This window comes from Mesoplodon densirostris, chromosome 5 (assembly GCF_025265405.1).
Source record: "Mesoplodon densirostris isolate mMesDen1 chromosome 5, mMesDen1 primary haplotype, whole genome shotgun sequence".
Taxonomy (NCBI): Eukaryota; Metazoa; Chordata; class Mammalia; order Artiodactyla; family Ziphiidae; genus Mesoplodon; species Mesoplodon densirostris.
In genome coordinates, this window is record NC_082665.1 from 11994665 (window position 1) to 12018640 (window position 23976).

At 41.8% G+C, this 23976-nt stretch overlaps 1 protein-coding gene and 1 pseudogene across 1 annotated transcript; both read right to left on the minus strand.

Annotated features, from left to right (window-relative positions):
• Positions 1-9001: 9001 nt before the first annotated feature.
• LOC132491124 (vacuolar ATPase assembly integral membrane protein VMA21-like) lies at positions 9002-9357 on the minus strand. The gene is given in 2 exon segments (XM_060099963.1): positions 9002-9021; positions 9024-9357. Coding segments are annotated over 2 exon segments (303 nt in total). The 5' UTR covers positions 9307-9357.
• Positions 9358-22570: 13213 nt separating this feature from the next.
• Positions 22571-23009, minus strand: LOC132490941 (large ribosomal subunit protein eL31-like; annotated as a pseudogene).
• Positions 23010-23976: the final 967 nt, after the last annotated feature.

A 23976-nucleotide genomic window follows, 5' to 3' on the forward strand; every position in this document is an offset into this window, starting at 1 on the left:
CTTTCATGATTTTTTCCCATCTTAATACAATAATTGTAAAGATTGGATTGTATCTTAATAAAATTGGATTGAATTTTTAAAAATTACCACAGGCGTGACACCCTGTAGTACTTTGTGCACTTCAGTTTCAACTTGTTTGCTGTGATAGTTTGTCTCTGGATGAAACATGAATTAATTTCCTGTGTGGTGCTAGCTCTGTAACCTTAACCTAGAACTTCCCCTCCACCCCCTTTATTCAAGTCAAAATGATCCATCAGAGGTTATGTAACTGAACAGGAACCTATCAGGCCTTCCCAGAATAGACCCTACTCCCGCCCCTCCATGTCCTCCACCTGACTTTTGTCTGTAGAAAAACTTTAGTCAAAGAATAAATTTGGGGCTTCCCTGGTGGCACAGTGATTGAGAGTCCACCTGCTGATGCAGGGGACACGGGTTCGTGCCCCGGTCCGGGAAGATCCCATATGCCGTGGAGTGGCTGGGCCCGTGAGCCATGGCCGCTGAGCCTGCACGTCCGGAGCCTGTGCTCTGCAACGGGAGAGGCCACAACAGTGAGAGGCCCGTGTATCGCCAAAAAAAAAGAAAAAAAAAAAAAGAATAAATTTGACCTGAGAAGTGAGAAAATGCAGAAAGAAAGTCAAGCAAGGCAAAATAATAATAGTTTAGTCATTAAACAGAGTCAGGGACCTTTAGTTCCTTCTCAAGGGCCAAAGATAATATGCTGAGCCACATCCTTTGAGCTGTTTTGCAGATACTGAAACCCCCACCAGGTGGAAGAAGTTAACTGTATGTTGCCCACAAGCACATAGACCCCAGACCGGTTGGAACCAGAAGGTTGATAATGCTGACTCCCAATTACCTCACCACCAACTAATCAGAAGAATGTCCACAAGCTGATCACACCCTGCTCCTTGAACACTATAAGACTCTTCACTACCTCCTGCAGGGCGGAACACACAGGCTTGAGGGCTTTAGCCCACTGTGGTCCCCTTTGTCAGGCAAAGCAATAAAGCTATTTCTTTCTACTTCACCCAAAACCCTGTCTCCAAGATTTCATCCAGCACCAGTGTGCAGAGGCTGAAATTCAGCATCAGTTACACTTGCAGTTTTTCCATAAAACATGTTTTTAAACTTTTTATTCTGAAATAATTTCAAACTTACAGAAAAGTTACAAAAATAGTAAGAGGACTCCTGCGTACCCTTTGCCCAGATTCACCAAGTTGATGATACTTTGTTGTATTTGTCATCTCTGTCTACACATACAAGTATGCATACAAACTTCTTTTTCCCTGAACTTTAGCTTTCTTTAATCTGGAGCAGTTACCTGGCCTTGGTCTTTCACAACACCGACTTTTTTTTTTTTTTTTATACAGGCTAATTATTTTACAGAATGCTTTTCAATTTGGGCTTGTCTGATGTTTCTTCATGATTGGAATCAGGGGTCTAGAACGCAGGCTCAGTAGTTTTGGCACACGGGCTTAATTGCTCCAAGGCATGTGGGATCTTCCTGGACCAGGGCTCGAACCCGTGTCCCCTACATTGGTAGGCAGATTCTTTTTTTTTTTTTTTTTTTTTTCTTTTTGCGGTATGCGGGCCTCTCACTGTTGTGGCCTCTCCCGTTGCGGAGCACAGGCTCCGGATGCGCAGGCCCAGCGGCCACGGCTCACGGGCCCAGCCGCTCCGCGGCATATGGGATCCTCCCAGACCGGGGCACGAACCCGTATCCCCTGCATCGGCAGGCGGACTCTCAACCACTGCGCCACCAGGGAGGCCCGGTAGGCAGATTCTTAACCACTAAGCCACCGGGGAAGTCCCAATCCTTATTTATTTAAAAACTTTTTAAATTATTAGACTTCACTTTTTAGAGCAGTTTTAGATTTATAGAAAAATAGACAGATATACTTTTAGAATATACTGTAGAATATACTTTTCTATAGAAAGTATAGACAGTTCCCATATATTCCCTTCCATCCCCCCCACCCCGTTTCCCCTATTGTTAATATCTTGCAATGGTATGGTACACTTGTTACAATTAATGATTCTATACTGATACATTATTATTAACTAAGATGCATAGTTTACATTAGGGTTCTCTCTTTGTGTTGTATAGTTCTATGGGTTTTGCCAAATGGTTAATATCAACCTACCACTACAGTATCACACAGAATAGTTTTACTGCTCCAGTGGTTAAGAATCTGCCTGCCAATGCAGGGGACATGGGTTCGAGCCCTGGTCTGGGAAGATCCCACATGCTGCGGAGCAACTAAGCCCGTGTGCCACAACTACTGACCCCACGTGCCACAACTACTGAAGCCTGCACACCTAGAGCCTATGCTCCACAACAAGGGAAGCCACTGCAATGAGAAGGCCATACACCACAATGAAGAGTAACTCCCGCTCGCCGCAACTAGAGAAAGCCCACGCGCAGCAACGAAGACTCAATGCGGCCAAAAATAAATAAATAATTAAATTTATTTTTAAAAAAAGAATCGTTTTACTGCTCCCCAAATCCCCTGTACTCCAGCTATTCACCCTTTTTATTTTAGTGCTCAAATTGTTCCAGTCTTGGCCAGGGGGAGCCATTTCAAGCTGGCTCCTGTTTCTTTCGATACATCCCATCTTTTTTTTTTTTTTTGAGCACTTCTTTACCTTTGGGCATAAAATGTTCTAGGCTCATTTTATATTTTTCCTGCCCCAGCCCTGAAATCAACCATTTCTCCAAGGGGCCCAGGCTTCTTTTAGTGGGAAATAGTATTTAGAAACCAAGATGGGGGCACTAAAACTTTTGTTTTAATTAAAGAAGTGCAAATCAAAAAGTCAAAAGAAAAGGAGCTATGGGAAGTTCGTTTGGCTCAATGTCTAATCCATCTCATAATTGTCTGGTACCATTTTGGTTTTATTTGTTTTTTTTCCAGATTGTGGGACATTTGCCTGATAATTATTATCAGTCAGGGATGAAGGCAGGTTTAAAAACTGGCTGAAGAAAGGATAAGGGGGTCCGTTTTGCTCTGCCAGCCCTATTGTTCCCTAAAGTTATAGAATCTGTCTTCTCAGTGTGGGCTGAACAGTGAACAATAGCAGTTTTAGAAAGGAAGTGGATAGCTTGTAATAGGGCAGCAATTATATGCCCATTAGCAATAGGAGTCCCTGCAGAGGTTAAGAATCCACGGGATTTCCAAATTGAGCCAACAACATGGCAGACTCCAAAAGAGAAGTGGTTTTCCCTTTTTCTAATGTACACACTCTAGTAAAAGCTACAAGCTCAGCAGCTTGGGCTGGTTTGACAGTGGGCAAAGATTATGCTTCAGGTGTTTCATGTGGGGAACCCATGGCATAACTAGTTATTATGTTTCTCTCGAAATTTCATTTATGAGCCATCACAAAATAGAAGTTAGTCTTGGTTGTCCGAAGGGATGTCTGAGAGATCTTCCTGTGGCTTTGAGACCATTGTTGTAGTTCCAAGGCAATCATGTGGAATGGAATCAGGCTCTCCATCACCAGGGAGGGGGCATGAAGTAGCTGGATTTACAGTATTACAACAATGGAAGATGATGGAAGGGTTAATTAAAAGAGCCTGGGTGGTGCTTTGCAATGACCTAGAGGGGTGAGATGGGAGGGTGGGAGGGAGGCTCAAGAGGGAGGGGATATGGGGACATGTGTATGCATATGGCTGACTCACTTTGTTATGCAACAGAAACTAACACAGTATTGTGAAGTAATTGTACTCCAAAAAGGATCTATTAAAAAAATGGTAGGCTTTTGGGGTTGAACTAAGGATCCGCTGATACTGTCATTTGAGGGGGAATTGTCTGTCAGGAGGAGAAACATGAACCTGGGAGTAATAGGACCTAGAGAGGTTGTTTCTTAAACTTTCCTTTCTCTTAAGTGCAGGACAGGTTTTCCTCCAATGTCTGGATTTCTTACAGTATCTGCAATTGTCTGGAGGCAAATAGGAAGAGCTCTGAGTGGGTGTGGAGTTGCTCTTAGAATCATGCTTTTGTTTTTCTAAAGATTCCAGTTGCAAAGCAAGAACTCTTGCTTTTAACTGTTCCCCCCGCCGCCCCCCGCCGACATTCCTGCAAACTATTTTCAAAGAATTGAGCTACAGCTTCCATTATTAGCTTAGCGGTTGCCCAGACCAACTGACCGCACTATTTTGAATCTGTTTTTTATAACAGGGAGAAAATTTCCCACTAAAGCAGATATGAAGAGATTCCTGTGTTCTTGGGGCTTCTGGGTTCAGTGCGGTGTGTCTTTGAAAAGTTTGTATAAAACGTTCAACAAAGGCTTTTGGATGTTCCCCATTCTTCTGAGTATATAATTTGACCTTAGACCAATTAATCTTGGGGGGAAGACTTCTACTATTGCTTGAACGGCAGGCTTATAGGGCCTACGCATGTGTTCTGCCCTATCGTTCTTCCTCCTTCTGACAAATGACACAACAGATAGAGACAAAGAAAAACAGTGGCCATCTGGGAGGACAGAATCAATAAAAAGCAAGAGTACTCATTTACCAAATGCCAGAGGCTCTGTGTCACAAGGAACTAGCTCCAAAACTAATCTCCTGCTAATCTAAAAAGAGAGAGAGAGAAAAGGGACTCCCACCACTTTCTCTTCAACCAGACCCTGCAGGCAGAGATCTGGGAGGCTGACGTGATAAGAAATCTTAGCTTCTGCTGGCCTTTGTCAGGTGTCTCAGGATCTCTCAGCTGTAGCAGCCTTGGGGTGGCAGGGGTCTGGCCAGTCTCTTGGCTGGCTTACCAACTGTCAGGGAGGAGGGAATTTCCCCCTCCCCTCCCTTCTTAAGTTCTTGCAGCTGGACTAATAATAAAATTGACACTAGAGAGATTAACAGGAGGAAAGAAACAAATTTTAACTTGTATATATGGAGTTCTCATAGAAACGGGCCCTAAGAGGTGGCCAAAGCAGGCAGCTTTTATACTTTTTTGATAAAGAAATAATAAATTTGTGAGGAATTGTCAGGACAAAGAAACTTAGTTTTGGGTGCTTAATTAGTGAAGAATCTAAACAAAGTTTGGGGGACTTCCCTGGTAGTCTGGTGGTTAAGACTCTGTGCTCCCAATACAGGGGTCCTGGGTTCGATCCCTGGTCAGGGAATTAGATCCTGCAAGCTGCAACTAAGAGCCTGCCTGCTGCAACTAAGACCTGGCACAGCCAAATAAATAAATAAATATTAAACAGAGTTTGGGTTTGGGGTAGTAAATTCAAGAAGTAACAAAGTTGGTTTATATAGGCTTCTTGGACCTGAATTCCCTATCTCTTGTGATAAGGGTGTCCTACTTCCAGATGCAAGGGAGTGCACCTTTCACATGGAAGATTTATTTCCTGCTTTCACGGGGACAGAGGAGGGTCAATTTTCTTCTTGCATCCACTGCTTCTCAAACAACTTCAATACAAAATAATCAACGTGCCATCAGCATATTTTGGGGTGACCCTCCCTGAACCCCAACACCAGAATCTGGCACAAGGTGTTCAATAAATATTGGCTAATTTTTCCCCTGGCCATTGTGGTTATTGTATTTTCTATTTCAGAAAGGCTCAGGGGGAAGATCTAGGTCTGCTATTCTGAAGGATCATGTGACCCCAAAATCAAAACTTTCTTGTCTAACCTCAACTGGGCTGACGTTTAAAACCTTCTGCACTCACTGCAAATCTCTGCCCCACCACTTCTCATTTTCAACAGATGTCCCATTCAACTCCTACTTTCTTGGAAAATTCAAGCAACCACAGATCAGACTTTAGTTTCTCACCACCAAAATCTCACATGCATCTGAACTTGCAGCTCTTCTTTCCTTTTCTTTCTTTCTTTTCTTTTTTTAGACCCTTTTTAAGTTGAGAGGTTTAATTTTGAAATTGAAGGCTATGGAGAATATCTAAATGGATTTCTTTAAAAGGAGCAATAACTTGATCCAATTTTCCAGTAGAAACACTCTGGCATCAGTGTGGAGAGTGAGTTAGAGAGAACAGTGGGAGACTGAAATATTTCTTTTTTGGGGGGTGGCAAAGCTGATGAGATCTTTATGATGAAAATAATCTTACAGTGTATTTCTGTTAGATTCCCATGAAACGCAGGTTGGTTTTTTTTCTTTTTTATGGAGGGTTTAAATTTCTTCAGCAATTCAAAACTGAATTCTGCTGTCACATGTAAAATGGTATCCACTTGAAGAGCTAATGACATCAGATGCATTCTACAGCAGACTTTTCATTTTTTAGCACAATGAGAATAAAGATTATATTCTGGGGGGCAAAATGGGAGGTGAGGTGAAGAAGGTCATGTGTTAAATCAGTAGCCTGTACTGACACTTCAAGCTACACTCCCTAATTGAGGTTCTTCTTACAATCAGTTTTCAAACAATAGTGAACATATTCCTACCTTATAACATTTATATAAGGGCTCAATTGTAGCTTTCCTTTCTATACACCCTGAAGTATATACATTGTACAAGAGGAAATCACTGAGACATCTTGAAAAATAAATCTATTTGTCAAATACCATGTTATTTCAACAGCAGCAAACTACTCAGTTAACAGTTAAAACCCTAAGAAAATATTAACTGGTGTGAAAACAAGTCTATATTGTAATAACCCCAAACATCAACCTTAGCATCCGATTCTAACTTTCAAATGCTGGGTACCTTTTCCAAGAGGAAATTACATCTGCTTTTGCATGAATCCCCAGTTTAAATACTTGCAGAAACACACCCATGTTATCTACTCAGCATATCTGAAATCAAACAAAACAATCCAACACTGGACATTAACGTTTTACAAATAGCATAAGTCCCAAAAGTACAAGAAAAACCTTGACGTTATAGAAAAAGAAATCAGGTGGACAAATTTTAGTACAACAAGGCATCTAAAGAGGGGATCATCTAGAAATCTACCATACAGTACACTAGACTCAATCTGGAGTATCCTACAATTTCATATTAAATTTGTAGAATTTTATACCAAAACTGTAGTCTTTTTAAGAAAACATTTTACATTTAGAATAACTACTTAAGACATTTAAACTGTAGATAACATTTAACTATAAGCAAGAATAAAAAATAGTCCTACAATAATCTTTTATTTCTTCTCAACAATTAAATAAACACAAATGCCTTCTTTGCTTTTATGCCTACCTCTCTACTCCTTTAGTCCAGTTCAACATCAAAAGTAGGGGTGAACAAACAAAACCAGTGATGGCAAACACTCACAACAAGGGCCATTGTATTAGGGATTATCAATGACAGGAAATTTGTACAAGGAGATGTCTAGTTAAAAGAGTAACCTACTAGAGAATGGACCTGAGGACACGGGGAGGGGGAAGGGCAAGCTGTGACAAAGTGAGAGAGTGGCATGGACATACACACACCACCAAACGTAAAATAGATAGTGGGAAGCAGCCGCACAGCACAGGGAGATCAGCTCGGCGCTCTGCGACCACCCAGAGGGGTGGGATAGGGAGGGCGGGAGGGAGGGAGATGCAAGAGGGAAGAGACACGGGAACACATGTACACGTATAACAGATTCACTCCGTTACAAAGCAGAAACCAACACACTACTGCAAGGCAACCACACTCCAACAAAGATGCCAAAAAAAAAAAAAAAAAAAGACTCAATAAATGAAAGCTATTACTATTTAAAAAGAAAAAAAGAGTAAAGGTAGAATGTGCTTTTTAAGAAAATGGCCAATAATCACTCATCTGAAAAAATGCAAATAGCCGCCAGGTAAAATTGGCAGAATTTGAACTTAAACCAAACTTCTCGTGTGTAACAAACTAGCATTAAGAAATACACACAGGATGTAAACCAAAATAGTGGTTATCTCCAGGTGGCAACATTACAGGGAATTTAAATTTTCTTCCTGTTTTAATATGCACTTTTTTGGGGTGTGTTTTTAGATTGCACACAAGTAGTACCAAGTGGCTAGAAAGAACACAGACCAAGGATACGAAAGTAAAACCACAGGGTCTTTTTCTATCAGAAAGGACCTCAAGGATTATCTAACTTAGATACATTATCTATTGATGTATCTGGGATATAACGGCACTGATTTAAAAGACTAGACTAGAAATTCCAAGAATACTTCCTGGATGATAAAAATAATCTATTTTCAGGATAGTTTATACTCCCTAAGTATGCAAAAATGAACACATTTAAATGTAAATTCACTCATATACATTATTTAAAAGTAGGAAAAACAAATTTAAAGGGAGTTTACACAACCTTGTAATTAAAGCATAAGTTCATTGTTGAATGACCAGAGCAAAGCAGATCGTTACAGAGTTTGTCTGAAAGCAGGAGGCTGGCCTGCAAGGGGCCTTTAGGGAGTAAGCTGGGTGCCTAGGCAGGTAGCTCTCTTTGCTTAGCTGTCTGCATTCTTCAATAAACCCCGTCCTTTTACATGAATGGGTGTGATTCAGCCTAGTTTCCCCATGAAATAGTCATGAAAGATTTCTATTGACGAGGGATTACTTTATGCAAAATTTCTCAGTGACATTCAGATTAATTCCAGTGTCCACAATTTAAGCAATTTCCAATACGCATTTACAACCCAAAATCCAATGACCTGGTATTTTCATGATAGTCAGGAAAATTGTTCCAGCGAAAAATAAAGTTTAGATTTGCTCCACTACGTACATCTGAATATATCCAGAGGAGTAAAACTCAAAGCCAACCAAAAGACAAAATGCTATAAAATTTTGTTTTGTTGTAAGATAATCAAATTCTTCCCAGAATAATGTGTAACTAATTTCACATACTTATTTGTAACCAATTTAACTTTTCCAAATTCTCATTTGCAAATGAGAGGCTCATACAGTTAAAACTGATGATACAAACCATTGTTTTAGAAGGATCAAAATTTACACTAGTCAAACGTGATTCCATAAGATTGATTTTAACATGTTCTTTCAACTTTATTAAAATCATCAATACCCCAGACGCATTTACCATTTAAAAAAAATCAGTTTAATGCTATCAAAAGGTGATGTTCATTTTAATCCTGTTTACCTTCAGCCACTGCCTTGAGCCTTCATTCCAGGCCACATAAACAAAGAGGGCGAGCACCACATGGACGGCGACCACTGCAACAATAGCAGCATAAAAATAGCTGTTCCTATTGGACATCCCAAAGGCGCCTTCAAAAACATAAGATTTAGTCGTGAAATATAACCCAATAGGTACAGTGATCATTAAAGCTGTGAAGAACAGGAGGGTCTTCAGAGTGGATGCTAATGAACTTTCATTTCTGAAGTCGCACGGCTGCAGCGCGTTCAGAGCCGCTTTATCAAAACGCTCCATGGCGTCGCCACGCCCGCAGCAGGCGCTCAGAGGCGGGCTGGGCTTGGCGTCCGCGCTTAATCGGCTCCGCGGGAGACCGGTCGAAGCAGACCGCGCCGCTGAAATATTTCTTAAAATAGGGTTGTTGGTTAGGCCAGGATAAAAGGGATGGCCTTTAAGGTAGGACTGGAGTCATGAATAAGGTAAGGAGCTAGTGAATACTAGGGAGTAGCATCTATCTTTTGCTAATTAGTTGTGGAAGAGGTTGTAGTTGAAGATGATGGAAGACGTTTTCACATGTTGAGATATGGGGAACTCATTCTGGCTTAACTTTATGCTAACTAGAACAGCCTGTTTTGTGGCTTATTAAACATGCACTGGACATCTGCTTTAACCATTAAAGAAGAGAATGCATTTAAAACTCAAAATGGAGTAGCTGTAGTTCAACCATTCAAAATGGAACTGGGTGGTCATTGTGGATGTGGTTTCAGACATGTTCCTGCATTACTGAGAACTTGAATTTTCTGAACTGTATCAGACTCAAGGACAGCAACAGCCATTCTCAAAACAGTATCTGTTAGCGGCTGCCAGCTGCAACCTTCTGGTCTCGAGGTCTCCCCTTGTAACTATGCAACCATTTCAGACCCCAACCAATCCTTGCTTCACAAGCACCCTTACTTCTTGCCAGTTCCAATTATAATTCTTGACAAACTTATATAATTTTGCTTTTATAAGCCTCCCCTTTTCTGTAGTCCAGCAGAACACAATTCAAGTGCTTCTTTTTTATTTTTAAATTAATTAATTAATTAATTTTTTGGCTGTGTTGGGTCCTCGTTTCTGTGCGAGGGCTTTCTCTAGTTGCGGCGAGCGGGGGCCACTCTTCATCGCGTGGCCTCTCACTATTGCGGCCTCTCTTGTTGCAGAGCACAGGCTCCAGACGCGCAGGCTCAGTAGTTGTGGCTCACGGGCCCAGTTGCTCCGCGGCATGTGGGACCTTCCCAGACCAGGGCTCAAACCCGTGTCCCCTGCATTGGCAGGCAGATTCTCAACCACTGCACGACCAGGGAAGCCCTCAAGTGCTTCTTGAATCTGTGTCTCCCAGGCTATAGTCCTCAGTTTGGCTCAAATGAAATTATTTTCTATTCAAGTTATAGATTGTTTATTGATTATTTCTTTCAACAAGGATAACTCCTAGGTTTCCACTTCAAAGAATGACTTGACAGTGAACCCATCACCAAGAGAGAAAATAGAAGAGGAGTGAAGAGTAGAGTGGAAAAGACAATGAGTTTATGTTGAGACACATTACCTGCTTTAGCGGGTAAATGTTTCATGTAGAGGTCTGAGTTGGAAAAATAGATTTGGTAGTCATCAGCTTTATATTTTATTAAATGAATCCATGCATGCATATGAGGTCCCTAAGAGGGAAAGTGTATAGAATGAGAATGATAGAGAACTGAGGAACACAGGCACATAAATTCAGGAAGGAAAAGAAGAATCTACAAATGGGTCCCAGAAGAGGCATCCAGAGAAAAAAGGGAAACCAAGGGAGTGTCACAGGCTTTCTTTCTTTTTCTTTTTTATTTATTAATTTTTTAAAAATTGCAGTATAGCTGATGTACAGTATTATACGTTTCAGAGGTACAACATAGTGATTTACAATTAAAAAAAAGTTTTTATTGGAGTAGGGGTGATTTACAATGTTGTGTTAGTTTCAGGTCAGTTATACGTATACATATATTCATTCTTTTTCATTTCTTTTCTCATGTAGGTTATCACAGAATACTGAGTAGAGTTCCCTGTGCTATACAGTAGGTCCTTGTTGGTTATCTATCTTATATATAATAGTGTGTGTACGTTAACCCAAGCTCCTGATTTATCCCTCTGCACCACATTTCCCCTTTGGTGACCATAAGTTTGTTTTTTACATTTGCGACTCTGTTTTGTAAATAAGTTCATTTGTACCATTATTTTAGGTTCCACGTATAAGAAATATCGTATATTTGTTTCTCTGTCTGACTTACTTCACTCAGTATGACAATCTCTAGATCCATCCATGTTGCTGCAAATGGCATTATTTCATTCTTTTTTATGGCTGAGTAATATTCCATTGTATATATGTACCACATCTTCTTTTTCCATTCCTCTGTTGATGGACATTTTGGTTGCTTCCACGTCTTGGCTTTTGTAAATAGTGCTGCAATGAACATTGGGGGTGATGTATCTTTTCTAATTATGGTTTTCTCCAGATATATGCCCAGGAGTGGGATGGCTAGATCATATGGTAGTTCTATTTTTAGTTTTTTAAGGAACCTCCATACTCTTCTCTATAGTGGCTGTATCAATTTACATTCCCACCAGCAGTGTACGAGGGTTCCCTTTTCTCCACATCCTCTCCAGTATTTATTGTTTGTAGACTTTGTTTTTGGCTGTGCCATGTGGCTTTCAGGAGTTCCCCGACCAGGGATCCAACCTGTGCTGCACAGAGCGCTAACCACTGGTTTGCCAGAGAATTCCCTGTAGACTTTTTGATGATGGCCATTCTGACCAGTGTGAGGTGATACATCACTGTAGTTTTGATTTGCATTTCTCTGATAATTAGTGAAGTTGAGCATCTTTTCATGTGCTTTTTGGCCATCTGTATGTCTTTGTTGGAGAAATGTCTATTTAGGTCTTCTACCCATTTTTTGACTGGGTTGTTTGCTTTTTTGATATAGTGATTCACAATTTTCAAATGTTATACTCCATTTATAGTTCTTATAAAATATTAGCTCTATTCCCTGTGCTGTACAATATACCCTTGTAGCTTATTTATTTTTTACATAGCAGTTTGTACCTCTTAATCCCTTACCCCTTTCTTGCCCCTCCCCCCTTCTCTCTCCCCACTGGTAACCACTAGTTTGTTCTCTATAGCTGTGAGTCTGTTTCCCTTTTGTTATATTCACTAGTTTGTTGTGTGTCTTAGATTCCACATTAAAGTGATATCATACAGTATTTGTCTTTCTCTGACTTACTAAGCATAATACCCTCCAAGTCTACCCATGTTGTTGCAAATGTAATTCTTTTTAATGGCTGAGTAGTATTCCATTGAATATATATACCACATCATTCCCTGTTCCCTTGTTCTCAGGGTCTCATGATTTCACACTCATTTGCTGTTCCTTCTGTCTCTCTGGCCATTCTCAACTCCATCGCAAACCCACACCACTGCTTTTTACTTAATATTGGTGTCCCGCACTGTTTTGTCCTAACCCCTCTTTTTACTCATTTTAAGCAATCTCCCCTCGTGGTCTCTTCCCCTCCATGAGTTCATTGGCTGTCATTTATGCCGGTGGTTCCCAAAATTGTCTTCCACTTAGATCTCTCTCCTGATATCCAGATTTTATACCCTGTACTTCTGCCCTGTGAAATCTAGCTGCTTCAGCCTTTGTGGATTCCTAGTTCCATCTAGTCAACCCACAGGGCTCTGGGTTCCTCCTCTCTGTGCTGATTCCTGGCAGTTCTCTCCAGAAAGTCAGCCTGGGCAATCACAGAGCTTATCTCGGTTGTTTCAAGGATCACTGTCCTGAGCTGCGTATTGATATAGATCCAGAACCAAGAGTCCCATCATTGTATTGCTTTCCAGATACTTTCTCCTCTCCATTTTCTCTGTTCTCTTCTTATCAGTAGGAAGTTTTACTTTCTTCATTGACCCTTGATGTCTCTTAATCTGTTCACTCTTGTTTTTTTTTTTTTTTTTTTTATCCCTTTGTACTTTTATCCTTGGTTTTGGAGGACTTATTTGACTTCCACTGAAATTTTTATTTCTGCAATTGTGTGTTTAATTTTCAAAAGCACTTTATTATTCTGATTTTTTTTAAAGTAGCACCCTGTTCTTGTTTTATGGATCCACCAACACCTCAAATCTTTTAGAACTTGGATTTTCGTGACCTTCTTTTCTGTTCCAGTAGTCTATTTCTCCAAGAGTCACTTTGCTCTGTTTGCTTAGCTTTGTCTTTCTCTTTTATGCTGCTGGTTTTCTCATCGTCTGGTAATCTTTAGGCATCTATTTATTTAAAAGGTCAAAGGTTGGTTTTTTCTTTCAAGATGCACAAAACATGATTCTTGGGCTTCCCTGTTGGCGCAGTCGTTAAGAATCTGCCTGCCAATGCAGGGGACACGGGTTCGAGCCCTGGTCTGGGAGGATCCCACATGCCGGGGAGCAACTAGGCCCGTGAGCCACAGCTATTGAGTCTGCGCGTCCGGAGCCTGTGCTCCGCAACGAAAGCCCGCGACAGTGAGAGGCCACGCGATGAAGAGTGGCCCCTGTGCGTCGCAACTAGAGAAAGCCCTCGCACAGAAACGAAGACCCAACACAGCCAAAAATAAATAAATAAATTTATAAAAAAAACATGATTCTTGAGCATTATAACTGATGTCTTATTTAGTAGAATAAGTTGTGTCTGGGTTAGAGGTAATAAAATGTTATGAACCCACAACAGTAGGCTCTTCTCAGTACAACTGCTGAGAGCACAGAATTGTGAAAGTGAGTCACAAGGGAGGCCGTTGAGAGCCATGTGTACCCACCTGTTTTTTATTTTGTTTTGATCATTTGCAGAGCTTATTTGCTGCTTCAGGAATAAACCAAAATAAAACTCCACCCTAAGCAGGGACTGAGTCCTCATTTTCCAATCCTAGAATCAGGACCAGACATTATTGTCTGGCCTTGCATATACCAACGCTATTGGTGATCCATGACCCTTAGGATTCCCTTTACTTGTCTGTGTACATCAGCCAGCATCTGCTAATGGCAAGCACCTATACCTTTGTTGGATGCAGGCTAGAAGCTCTTGGGAATGATATATATAGCGGTATATGTACCCCACTTCCCTTACTCCTTGGCTAGGATACTTCTGAGGAATGTGCTCTGCATCACTTTCCTCAGCTTCTCCATGGGATTAAGATTTTCTTTGATAGCTGGTTTGTTGGAAGTCTTCCTTTTCCTGTATCATCTTCCCTCTGCTCTTGTCTTTGCACCTTCCAGGAAAACTACATGCTCTCAATCATCACCTCAGGATCTTCTTCTGGAGGGAATCCAATTAAGATAGATTGTAATGTGAGCCAAAAGCTGACACCCTTCCCATTTCTACTTCTAGCAAAAGCCCCACTCTTCTCTCTCCAAAAGTCCATTAAGAGAGTCTCGTGAGGAGGAACAGATTTCTACTCTTGTGCTTCCTAGAATGTATTTGCCCCTGCTAATGGCAGGAAGAATGCAGGTACCCAGAATGTGGCAGATATGTCTCTAAGACTGTTAAACCACAAAGAACACAAACCTGCCAGATGGGTTGGAGGATAGACCTCAGCTGTCATAAAGAATCTCTTCTGCTCTTGTTGGAGTTTCACATCCATTCATCTCCACCACCGTAGGGTACTTTCTGACTCCTGCAAAATAAGAAGTCACAATAATACAGAAATCTGCAAATTTTGTAATAAATTAACCATTTATGTATCATTTAAGGGAGTGGTCCTCAAACTTCTGTGTGCATCAGAATCACCCAAGGGCTTGTTAAAACACAGATTTAAATACAGGTCTCACCCCTAGAGCTTCTGATCCAATAGGTCGGGGGTGGCACCAGAGAGTTTGCATTTCTGATACGTTTCCAGGTGCTTGCTGTTGTCCAGAGAACATACTTTGAAAATCATTACTTTAAGGAATTTTGATGTTCTTCCCATCCTAGCTTAGATGATTATATTTCTTAATCTCTGTTCCTTTCACGGAATCTTCTAACACAATTTATGTAGTTTTCCATGTGATTATGGAATCTTCAGTATTGTATGTAGTCCTTTGTATCTACAGGACTCAAAGTTTCTTATTAGTGATGATAGGATATTCAGAATTTTCTTCTGTATCAGGCTAGCATATTTCACAAGCAGTTCTTTTATCCCAGTAAAATATTAACCTACTTCATTGAATTTTAAATGCAATCGGCAATCTCATTATTTTCAGGTGTAACAATTAATATATCCAAAAATATTGCAAATGCAGTTCAGTTTCTGTCAAAAGTCACAAGGTTTCCAATTTTTCGGGACGCTTTTTTACCTGCATAAAGTGATAGGCTTTGAAAGAAAAGCTTTGATCTCTCTCTTAAGTCTGATGCATTTTCATTGTGCTTCTCAGAATAAAGAATCAAGTCCCCTAAGGAGTTTGTGGACTGCAGTGTTTCCGGAAGGTGGAAAATTGATGCCAGAACGGGGTGGAGAGAGAAGAGGAAAGACCTCAGCCGAGAGGTCATGGCAGGTGTGGCCAGCAAACAGGAGGGTCACCAGCAGAGCTTAACTGTGCATGGTGGAGACCCAGAGGGTCAAGGCAGGTTGGAGAGGACGAACAAGAGAGCAGGGGCAAGGCAGCTCTGAGGAGCAAGGAGCAGGTGCTGGAGACACTCCCTGAGTTGGAAGCAGCAAAGGTGTAGCTGCTTGTTAACGCCTACAATGTGTCTTAAGCAGAAATTGTCTCTGAAGGACCGTAATCATAAAACATGTTACAATTTTCTATAATAAGAAACCCTGTAACCTTCAATTGCTCCATCAAAGAGCAAGATACGAAAAAGGTTATTGGCTGTTTTATATGAAACATCATTAACCAGGAGGGTCAAAGGTCTTCTGGCTTATACCACACAATGCCATCTTGCGTGTTGCCTTTATGACAAACCTTCTCCTTAGGTTTACTGAGTTAAGATGAAAAAAAAAAAGAAAGAAGGCTTTGTGGAGAAATGTAATTTATTTGATGACAAATACATAAGGTATGTTTGTTTTTGGAAATGGTATGTGCTTCGAACATTGTAAATAAACACACTAATGATACTTAACCCACCACTGTAATCTGTTCCCGCAGCAACTGACCGACCGAAACAGTGTTGTGTTATTTCAATTCATCACTGCGGTGGAGGTTCTTTTGTTAGTCAGAAAGCACTAGATTCCCATCTTAGCTTTATCTTTACAGACACGCTCCAAAAAACATTGCCTGAAACTACCCAGATATTCATCAATGGATGAATGAACAAATGCTGTGTGTGTGTGTGTGCGTATGTATGAATATTATTCAGCCATAAAAAGGCATGAAGCACTGAAACATGCTATAATGTACATGAACCTCTAAAATGTCATGCTAAGTGAAAGAAGCCAGACATAAAAGGGCATATACTGTATAACTCCATTTATATGAACTCTACCCAGAATAAGTAAATCCACAGAGACAGAAAGCAGATTGGTGGGTGCCAGGGATTGGGGGAAGGGGGAATGGGGAGTGATTACTTACTGGGTGTGGGCGATGAAAATGGTTTGGAATTTGATATGGGTGGTGATGGCACAACATCGTGAATGTACTAAATGGCACTGAAGTGTACACTTCAACAAGGTTAATTTTATGTTATGTGAATTTCACCTCAGTTGGAGGAAAAAGAAAAAGAAAAACATTGCATGTGGTGCATTAGATTCAACTATAATGTGACGCTTGCCCTTCCACAGCAGGCACTCACCTTCCCTCTCCCAGAGCCCCTGAGGTTGAGTTTCTCAGATGCTTCTTCCAGCAGCACCTCTAAGCTCAATAGAGAAGGGACGTCTGACTCATGTAATAGGAACCCCAATACAAGGCAGACTCCTAGGATAAAAACAGGAGCATAGGGTCATGGGAAGGAGAGAGAAAGCAATGAGGGGGTAGAATTCCTGCCATAAATTCTGCATTTTAGAATGAATGAGAAACAATCAACGTGAAGGTGCTTACATTTCCACATGGGGAAAAAGATGCTGTACAAGTCCTAGTTATGGGTACAGATATAATTTAACTACAAATGGAAGAGTTTAAGAAAGTTTACATGTGCTGACTCCAAATTGTGTACCTATCATGTCTAAGAATCCAAAAGATGGGAATCAACCAGTCAAGGGACACAGAAGACCTCAGCTCTGGGTCTGAGTCTGCCACTCATTTACTGGGCATGCATTCATTCATTCATGCATGCATCCAACAAATAGATCTTGAGCACCTATTGGGTACTAGGTACTGTTCTAAGGGTTGGGGATCCAGCACTGAACAAGACACACAAAGTCTCTGCCCTCATGGAGCCTATAGTCTAGTGTGGATACAGACAACTCTGTGAACTAGTATTTGTTGAACGGAATTGAAATAATGTAAGGTCAAGTAATGATACATGCTATGAAAAAGAACAAAGCAGGACAAGAGACAGTGAGAAGGAAGATCTTTCCAAAGGGGAGACATTGCAGCAGAAATGCAATGACATGAAGAGAGGGCTGTGTAAACAGAGAGCGTTCTGGGCATAAGAGAGAACACGTGTGAAGGCTCTGAGACATACATGTGCTCGGCATGTCGCAGGCATAGCAAGGAGGTTGGGAGAGCTGGAGTGTGGAGAGGGAGGGGTGCGGAGGAAAGGAGCCAGGGAGGTAGTCTGTAGAGCCTGCAGGCTCCGGGAAGGGTTTGGCCTTTATTCTGAGTAAATGGAGGCCATTATGGAGATTTTAGCAGAGGAATGAATTTATGACTCAAAAGGCTCCCTCTGGCTGCTGTATAAAGATTCAAGTATAGGATGGGGGGGCTAGAGAGGAAGTAAAGAAACCTGTTGAGGGGACTTCCCTGGTGGCGCAGTGGTTGAGAGTCCGCCTGCCGATGCAGGGGATGCAGGTTCGTGACCCGGTCCGGGAGGATCCCACATGTGCTGGGCCCGTGAACCATGGCCGCTGAGCCTGCGTGTCCGGAGCCTGTGCTCTGCAACAGGAGAGGCCACAATAGTGAGAGGCCCGCGTACCGCAAAAAAAAAAAAAGAAAGAAAGAAAGAAAGAAACCTGTTGAGAAGGTCTTATAGTAATCCAGGTGATTGGTGAGGGAGGCCTCATTGAGGTAGAAGCAATGGTGGTAGGGAGAAGTGCTGCACGTTGAATCTATTTTGAAGGTAAATAATACATGTCTTGGTGATGGATTGTATTTTGGGGTGAGAGAGAACTAGAGGAGGAAAGGATTACTCCAAGATTTTGGCCATGTCCTTGAGTCTGTAAGCCTTTGGTTCTTCATATATAAAGGGAGGGGGATTCGACTAGGCAATGTCTAAGGCTCCTTCCAGCACCGAGAGTCCAAGACTCTAAGAGAACACTGGATAATACACAGAAATGGAAGGACCAAACCTCAGTTTACTCATCTGTAAGACGCACCCATCTGAGGCCGGTGGTGAGGAGCAAGTGAGGTCATATGTAACACTAGCGTACCCTGAGGGTCAAATAATTACTAGCTTCTTGCCTTTTTTTGAAGAGTGAGCTTATCTAGCTGTGCCAGGTTCTTGAAGCCTCTGGGAAAGGGGTTCCAAACTAGGGGTGAGTTTTATAAAACAAACCAAGTATTTGGCATGTAGAGTGTTACTTAAAACTGATGAAAACTTATGTCCACACAAATACCTGCCTACGAATGTGTATAGCAGCTTTATTCATAATTGCCAAAATTTGAAGCAATCAAGACACCCGTCAGTAGATGAATGGATAAATAAACTGTGGTCCATCTATACAATGGAATATTATTATTAGTGCTAATGAGCTATTAAGCTATGAGAAGACATGGAGGAAACAAATGCATGTTACTAAGTGAGAAAAGCCAATCTGAAAAGGCTGCATACTGTGTGATTCTGACTATATGATATATTGGAAAAGGCCACATTACAGGAGACAATAAAAAGATCAGTGGTTGCAGGGGTGAGAGAGGAGGAATGGATGAATTGGTGAAGCACTGGGGATTCTTAGGGCAGTGAAACTATGTATGATACTATAACGGTTCATACCTGTCATTATACATTTGTTCAAACCCATAGAATGGACAACACCAAGAGTGGACCCTTTGGTTAATAGCTATGGGTGAATATTGGTTCATCAATTGCAACAAATGGGCCATACTGGTGTGGGATGTTGATGGTGGGGAAGGCTGTGTGTGGTTGCGGGGGAGGGGACTCTGTATTCTCACTCAATTTTGCTGTGAACCTAAAACTGCTCTAAAAAAAAAGTCCATTAGCTTTTCAAAAATGCAAATTACCTTTAGGCAGAGCTTCATGGGCCCAACTACGCCATGTGATCTCAGCCCTATGGGCACGTGACCCCTGCTCTTCAGCTTGGGAACCTCCCAAACTTATTTAGACCAGTGACCCTGAGCCCTTTTGAGACTTTTTTTTTTCACTTTGTGCAACTGAATGGTTTTTAGTATACTCATAGAGTTGTGTAGCCATCACTACTACCTAATTCCAGAACACTTTCCTCTCTCCCCTAGAAAACCCCATACTCTTTGGCAATTATCTGCCATTTCCCCCTGCAACTTCCAGCCCTAGGCAGTCACTAATCTACTTTCTGTCTCTATGGATTTGCCTGTTCTGGACATTTCATATAAATGGAATCATACAAATGTGGTCTTTTGTGACTGGCCTCTTTCACTTAGCATAATGCTTTTTTTGTTTGTTTGTTTGTTATAATTGTTTTTTATTGGTTCTTTTTTTTAACATCTTTATTGTAGTATAATTGCTTTACAGTGGTGTGTTAGTTTCTGCTTTATAACAAAGTGAATCAGCTATACATATATCCCCATATCTCTTCCCATGCTTTAAGGTCCATCTGTGTTGTAGCCTGTATCAGTACCTCATTTCTTTTTGTGGCCAACTAATATTCCATTGTATGCATATACCACATTTTATTTACCATTCATGTGTTGATGGATATATGGGGTTGTATCTATATTTTGGCAATTATGAATAACAGTTCTGTGAACATTCATGTACAAGTTTTTGAATGGGCCCATGTTTTCATTTCTCTTGGGTATATAACTAAGGTGGAATTGCTGGGTCATATGGTAATTCTGTCTAGGGAACTGCCAGACTGCTTTCTGAAGTAGCTGCATCATTTTACAATCCTAACAGCAGAGAAGAGGAGTTCTGATTTCTCCACATCTTTGCCAACACTTGTTATTATCTGTCTTTTTAATTATGGCCACCCTATTGGATGTGAAGTGGTATCTCATTGTGGTTTGAATTGTATTTCTCTGATTGTTAATAATATTGAGCAACTTTTCATGTACATCTTGTCCAACTGTGTGTCTTCTTTGGAGGAATGTCTATTTAGATTCTTTGCCCATTTTTTTTTAGAGCAGCAGCTTTTAAAATTAATTAATTAATTAATTAATCAATCAATTAATTAATTAGGCTGTGTCCGGTCTTAGTTGCGGCATGTGGGATCTTTTGTTGTGGAGCACGAGCTCTTCATTGCAGCACACAGGCTTCTCTCTAGCTGTGGTGTGCGGGCTCCAGAGCGCATGGGCCCAGTAGTTGTGGTGCGTGGGCTTAGTTGCCCTGAGGCATTTGGGACTTAGTTCCCTGACCGGGGATCGAACCTGTGTCCCCTGCATTGGATGGCGGATTCTTAACCACTGGACCACTAGGGAAGTCCCCCTCTTTGCCCATTTTAAAATTGGATTATTTGTCTTTTTACTCCCTTTGAGGTTCTTGAAAGCCCCAGTTCTTCTACCCACAACAATACAAATAAGACCTCAGGTTCTGGGCTCTGGAACAAGACTCTGGGGCTGACCCAAGACAGAATCAGAAAGGAGATTTGCAAGGTCACCTGGCACTTACCTCCCTCCTGGCTCATAATGACATTGCACTTACCCCATTAAAAAATTTTAATGTCCAAGGGTTTTTGTACACTGATACGAACCCACATTAAATTGTTTTTTTTAACAGTTAACAATTATCTAAATATTCACATTCTGCTTAGACAATTATTATATCAAAAAACATGAATTTTACAAATTAGAGTTCCCCAAACATTTTAACAGTGATCTCAGTCAGTTAAACTGTTCCAAATGAAAACTTGAAAATTATAAGCCAAATTATGAGATAGTTTAAAATGCTTTAAACATCTTAATAATCTGACACACATGAAAGCAATGATGACAAAATTGTCAATATAAAGCTATCAAAACTTTTGTTTGGCAAAAATGCCAATGCCATGGATCTAAATTTGCTTCCATGATCTCTGTTCTTAATGTTACTTTCTCTTTTTCATATTGCTTCCCTGGGATGCTGGAGCCCTCCATTTGCCCCTCCAGATCCACTCTGCTCCTTGTTTTCCCTGGGAGACACTTTGTATAAAATGCATCAACGGAGCCCTTTACCTTCTGACTCTGGTTGGGTTCTGCCAGTGGGAGACATCAGTCTGAGATTGGAGGGTGGGGGACACTGAGGTGGGATCCCTTCCTGGAGGGTTTGTGGGTTGGCCATAGACCCTGCTGCTCATCCGTACTCTCTCTGGGGTCATGGTTCCTCCCATTTCCCTCCAGGCCTAGAGCTAGTAGTGGGATAAGAATCAGCCTGCCAATGCAGGGGACACGGGTTCGAGCCCTGGTCCGGGAAGATCCCACATGCCACGGAGCAACTAAGCCCGTGTGCCACAACTACTGAGCCTGCGCTCTAGAGCCCACGAGCCACAACTACTGAAGCCCGTGTGCCTAGAACCCGTGCTCCGCAACAAGAGAAGCCACCACAATGAAAAGCCCGCGCACCGCAACAAAGAGTAGCCCCCGCTCGCCACAACTAGAGGAAGCCTGCAGCAGCATCGAAGACCCAATGCAGCCAAAAAACAAACAAACAAACAAAAAAACACAAAACTCTTCCCACTATTGCTAGCCTTATGCTACTGTATTCTTTCTTGTTGGTTTCCCTTACCCTTGCCCACCCCACTATAAATTGTCCCTTCAATCGTACCCTCTTCAATCGCTCTATTGGAATGTTCCATCTCTTTCCTGCTAGATCCCTGACTGATAGATCAGATTACAATTTCCTTTGCCTGACCTGGAGAATCCGAGTGACCTTCAGTAAGCTGTTAGGATGACCAATACAGCTTATCAGTTGAAAGCTCAGAACCAGGAACAGGAAATTTAGATCTGCCATCCAAGGGATCCTGTCCAGGCAAAATAAGTTCTTTATCTTTTTTGGATAGGCTTTGTTCATTGATTGAGACCCTGCCCAGGTTATTGGCTCTAAACAGTCAGTTTTGCTTGTGATTTTTTTTAATGTCCTCAGTCTTGTAATTCTTTGAAAAATAATGCTGTTTGAAGGTCTTATCTTGAAAGTGGAGGCTGATAAAAGACTATGTCAAATTATGTGAGTGTTTACGATGCAATCAATATAAGCCATTTTGCAACTGCGTGTCCTAGGAAGGACCTGGTTTGGGTTGAATAATTACAGTCAATTCAATGGACCGAGATAGTTTTGTGGGGTTTTTTTGGCAGTTCTATAACTTTATTGGACAATCAGCAGTTAGTTCTCATCCACATTAACTGTCTGTAGATTTTTGAAAGTGGTGACAGGTACATAGGTAACCAACATATAGAGCTTGTTTGGTGAATCTTCATCTTCATTCGGTTTTCTGGACAACTGCAAATGGATACGGTATGGGACATTCCCTATTCCTTTGGCTCAGACAGCTTTGTTGAGCCTGGTGCCAATGCGTACATCTGGAGTTCCCATCTCCTTCATGGCAAATTTCCAGACTTCTTTGAGTGCCCGAGGGGCACACTTCTTGAAACCCACTCCATGGATGCGCTTGTGAATGTAGGTGGTGTGTTCTCTGGTCACCACCTCGTTGATGGCGGATCGACCCTTCTCGCCAACCTTCTTTGCAGGAGCCATCCTGCCCAGCCGGGATTGGAAAGGAAGCGATTTTATTTTATAAAATGATTTTTATTTCTTAGTAACCATTAAGACTTACAATAATGAGGCCTCTACCTCTGTGTCTGCTCAGGACCTCAGGGACACCCAAGGCCTCCAGGGCAGTGAGTACAGTCAAGATAATGGGGCCTTTCAGGGCAGCCCGCTTGGGGCAATTTCACGTTTTCAGTAGAACAACCTTAGCGATTCCCCATCAGCTGGTGCTGCCCAGTAGCAGGAAGAGAAAGAAATGGCACCCGCTTCTTTCCAGCTGTTTAAAGCCAGAAGCCTGGGCTGTAGCCTAGATTTCTCCCTTTCAGTCTGCTGTTTCTGCCTCCTCATATCCCTCCCCTGCCTTCTTGCCCTCACCTCCACCAAAAGCCATCATTATCTCCAGCCTGGCTACAGTGAGGACCTCCTGCTGCCTTTCCCATTCCAGTCTTGGCTTCTCCCACAGCCCCTCCACCGCCTGCAGGATGTGGACCTACGATGACTCAGGTAGAACCCAAGCTCCTCCATGCTGGGCACAGGCTTCTTCCCTGGGTTCCCTCTCCATCCTGCTTTCCTCTCCAGCCTCAGCCCTGCTGCTCTCTGCTGCACCCTCGTCCTTTTTAAGGATGTGGAGTTGTGGAAGAGACCTGAGTGGGGTGTGTGGGGTCACCTCTTCCTGATGTCAGAACGAATTCAGTTAATTTCAAGAATATTCTACTGCGGGAGTCACCAGCTTTTCCCAAAGGAAATCTGGTTTTTAAGGCTCAGTACCAAACGTGGGTCTGGGGTGCTCTTGGCAGGAAGGCATCAGAGGATGGTGGCCCTGGGCTGGTCATTGGGCTGAGCCACAGGAGAGAGTCTGACTGCTGTCACTGAGTGACTAAGACAGCCTACGGGGAGCCTCCCTGCTGGCCTTTTCCTTTCTGTCTGGGAAATTCTTTTTTTAAAAAAAAATATTTATTTATTTATTTATTTGCCTGCGCCT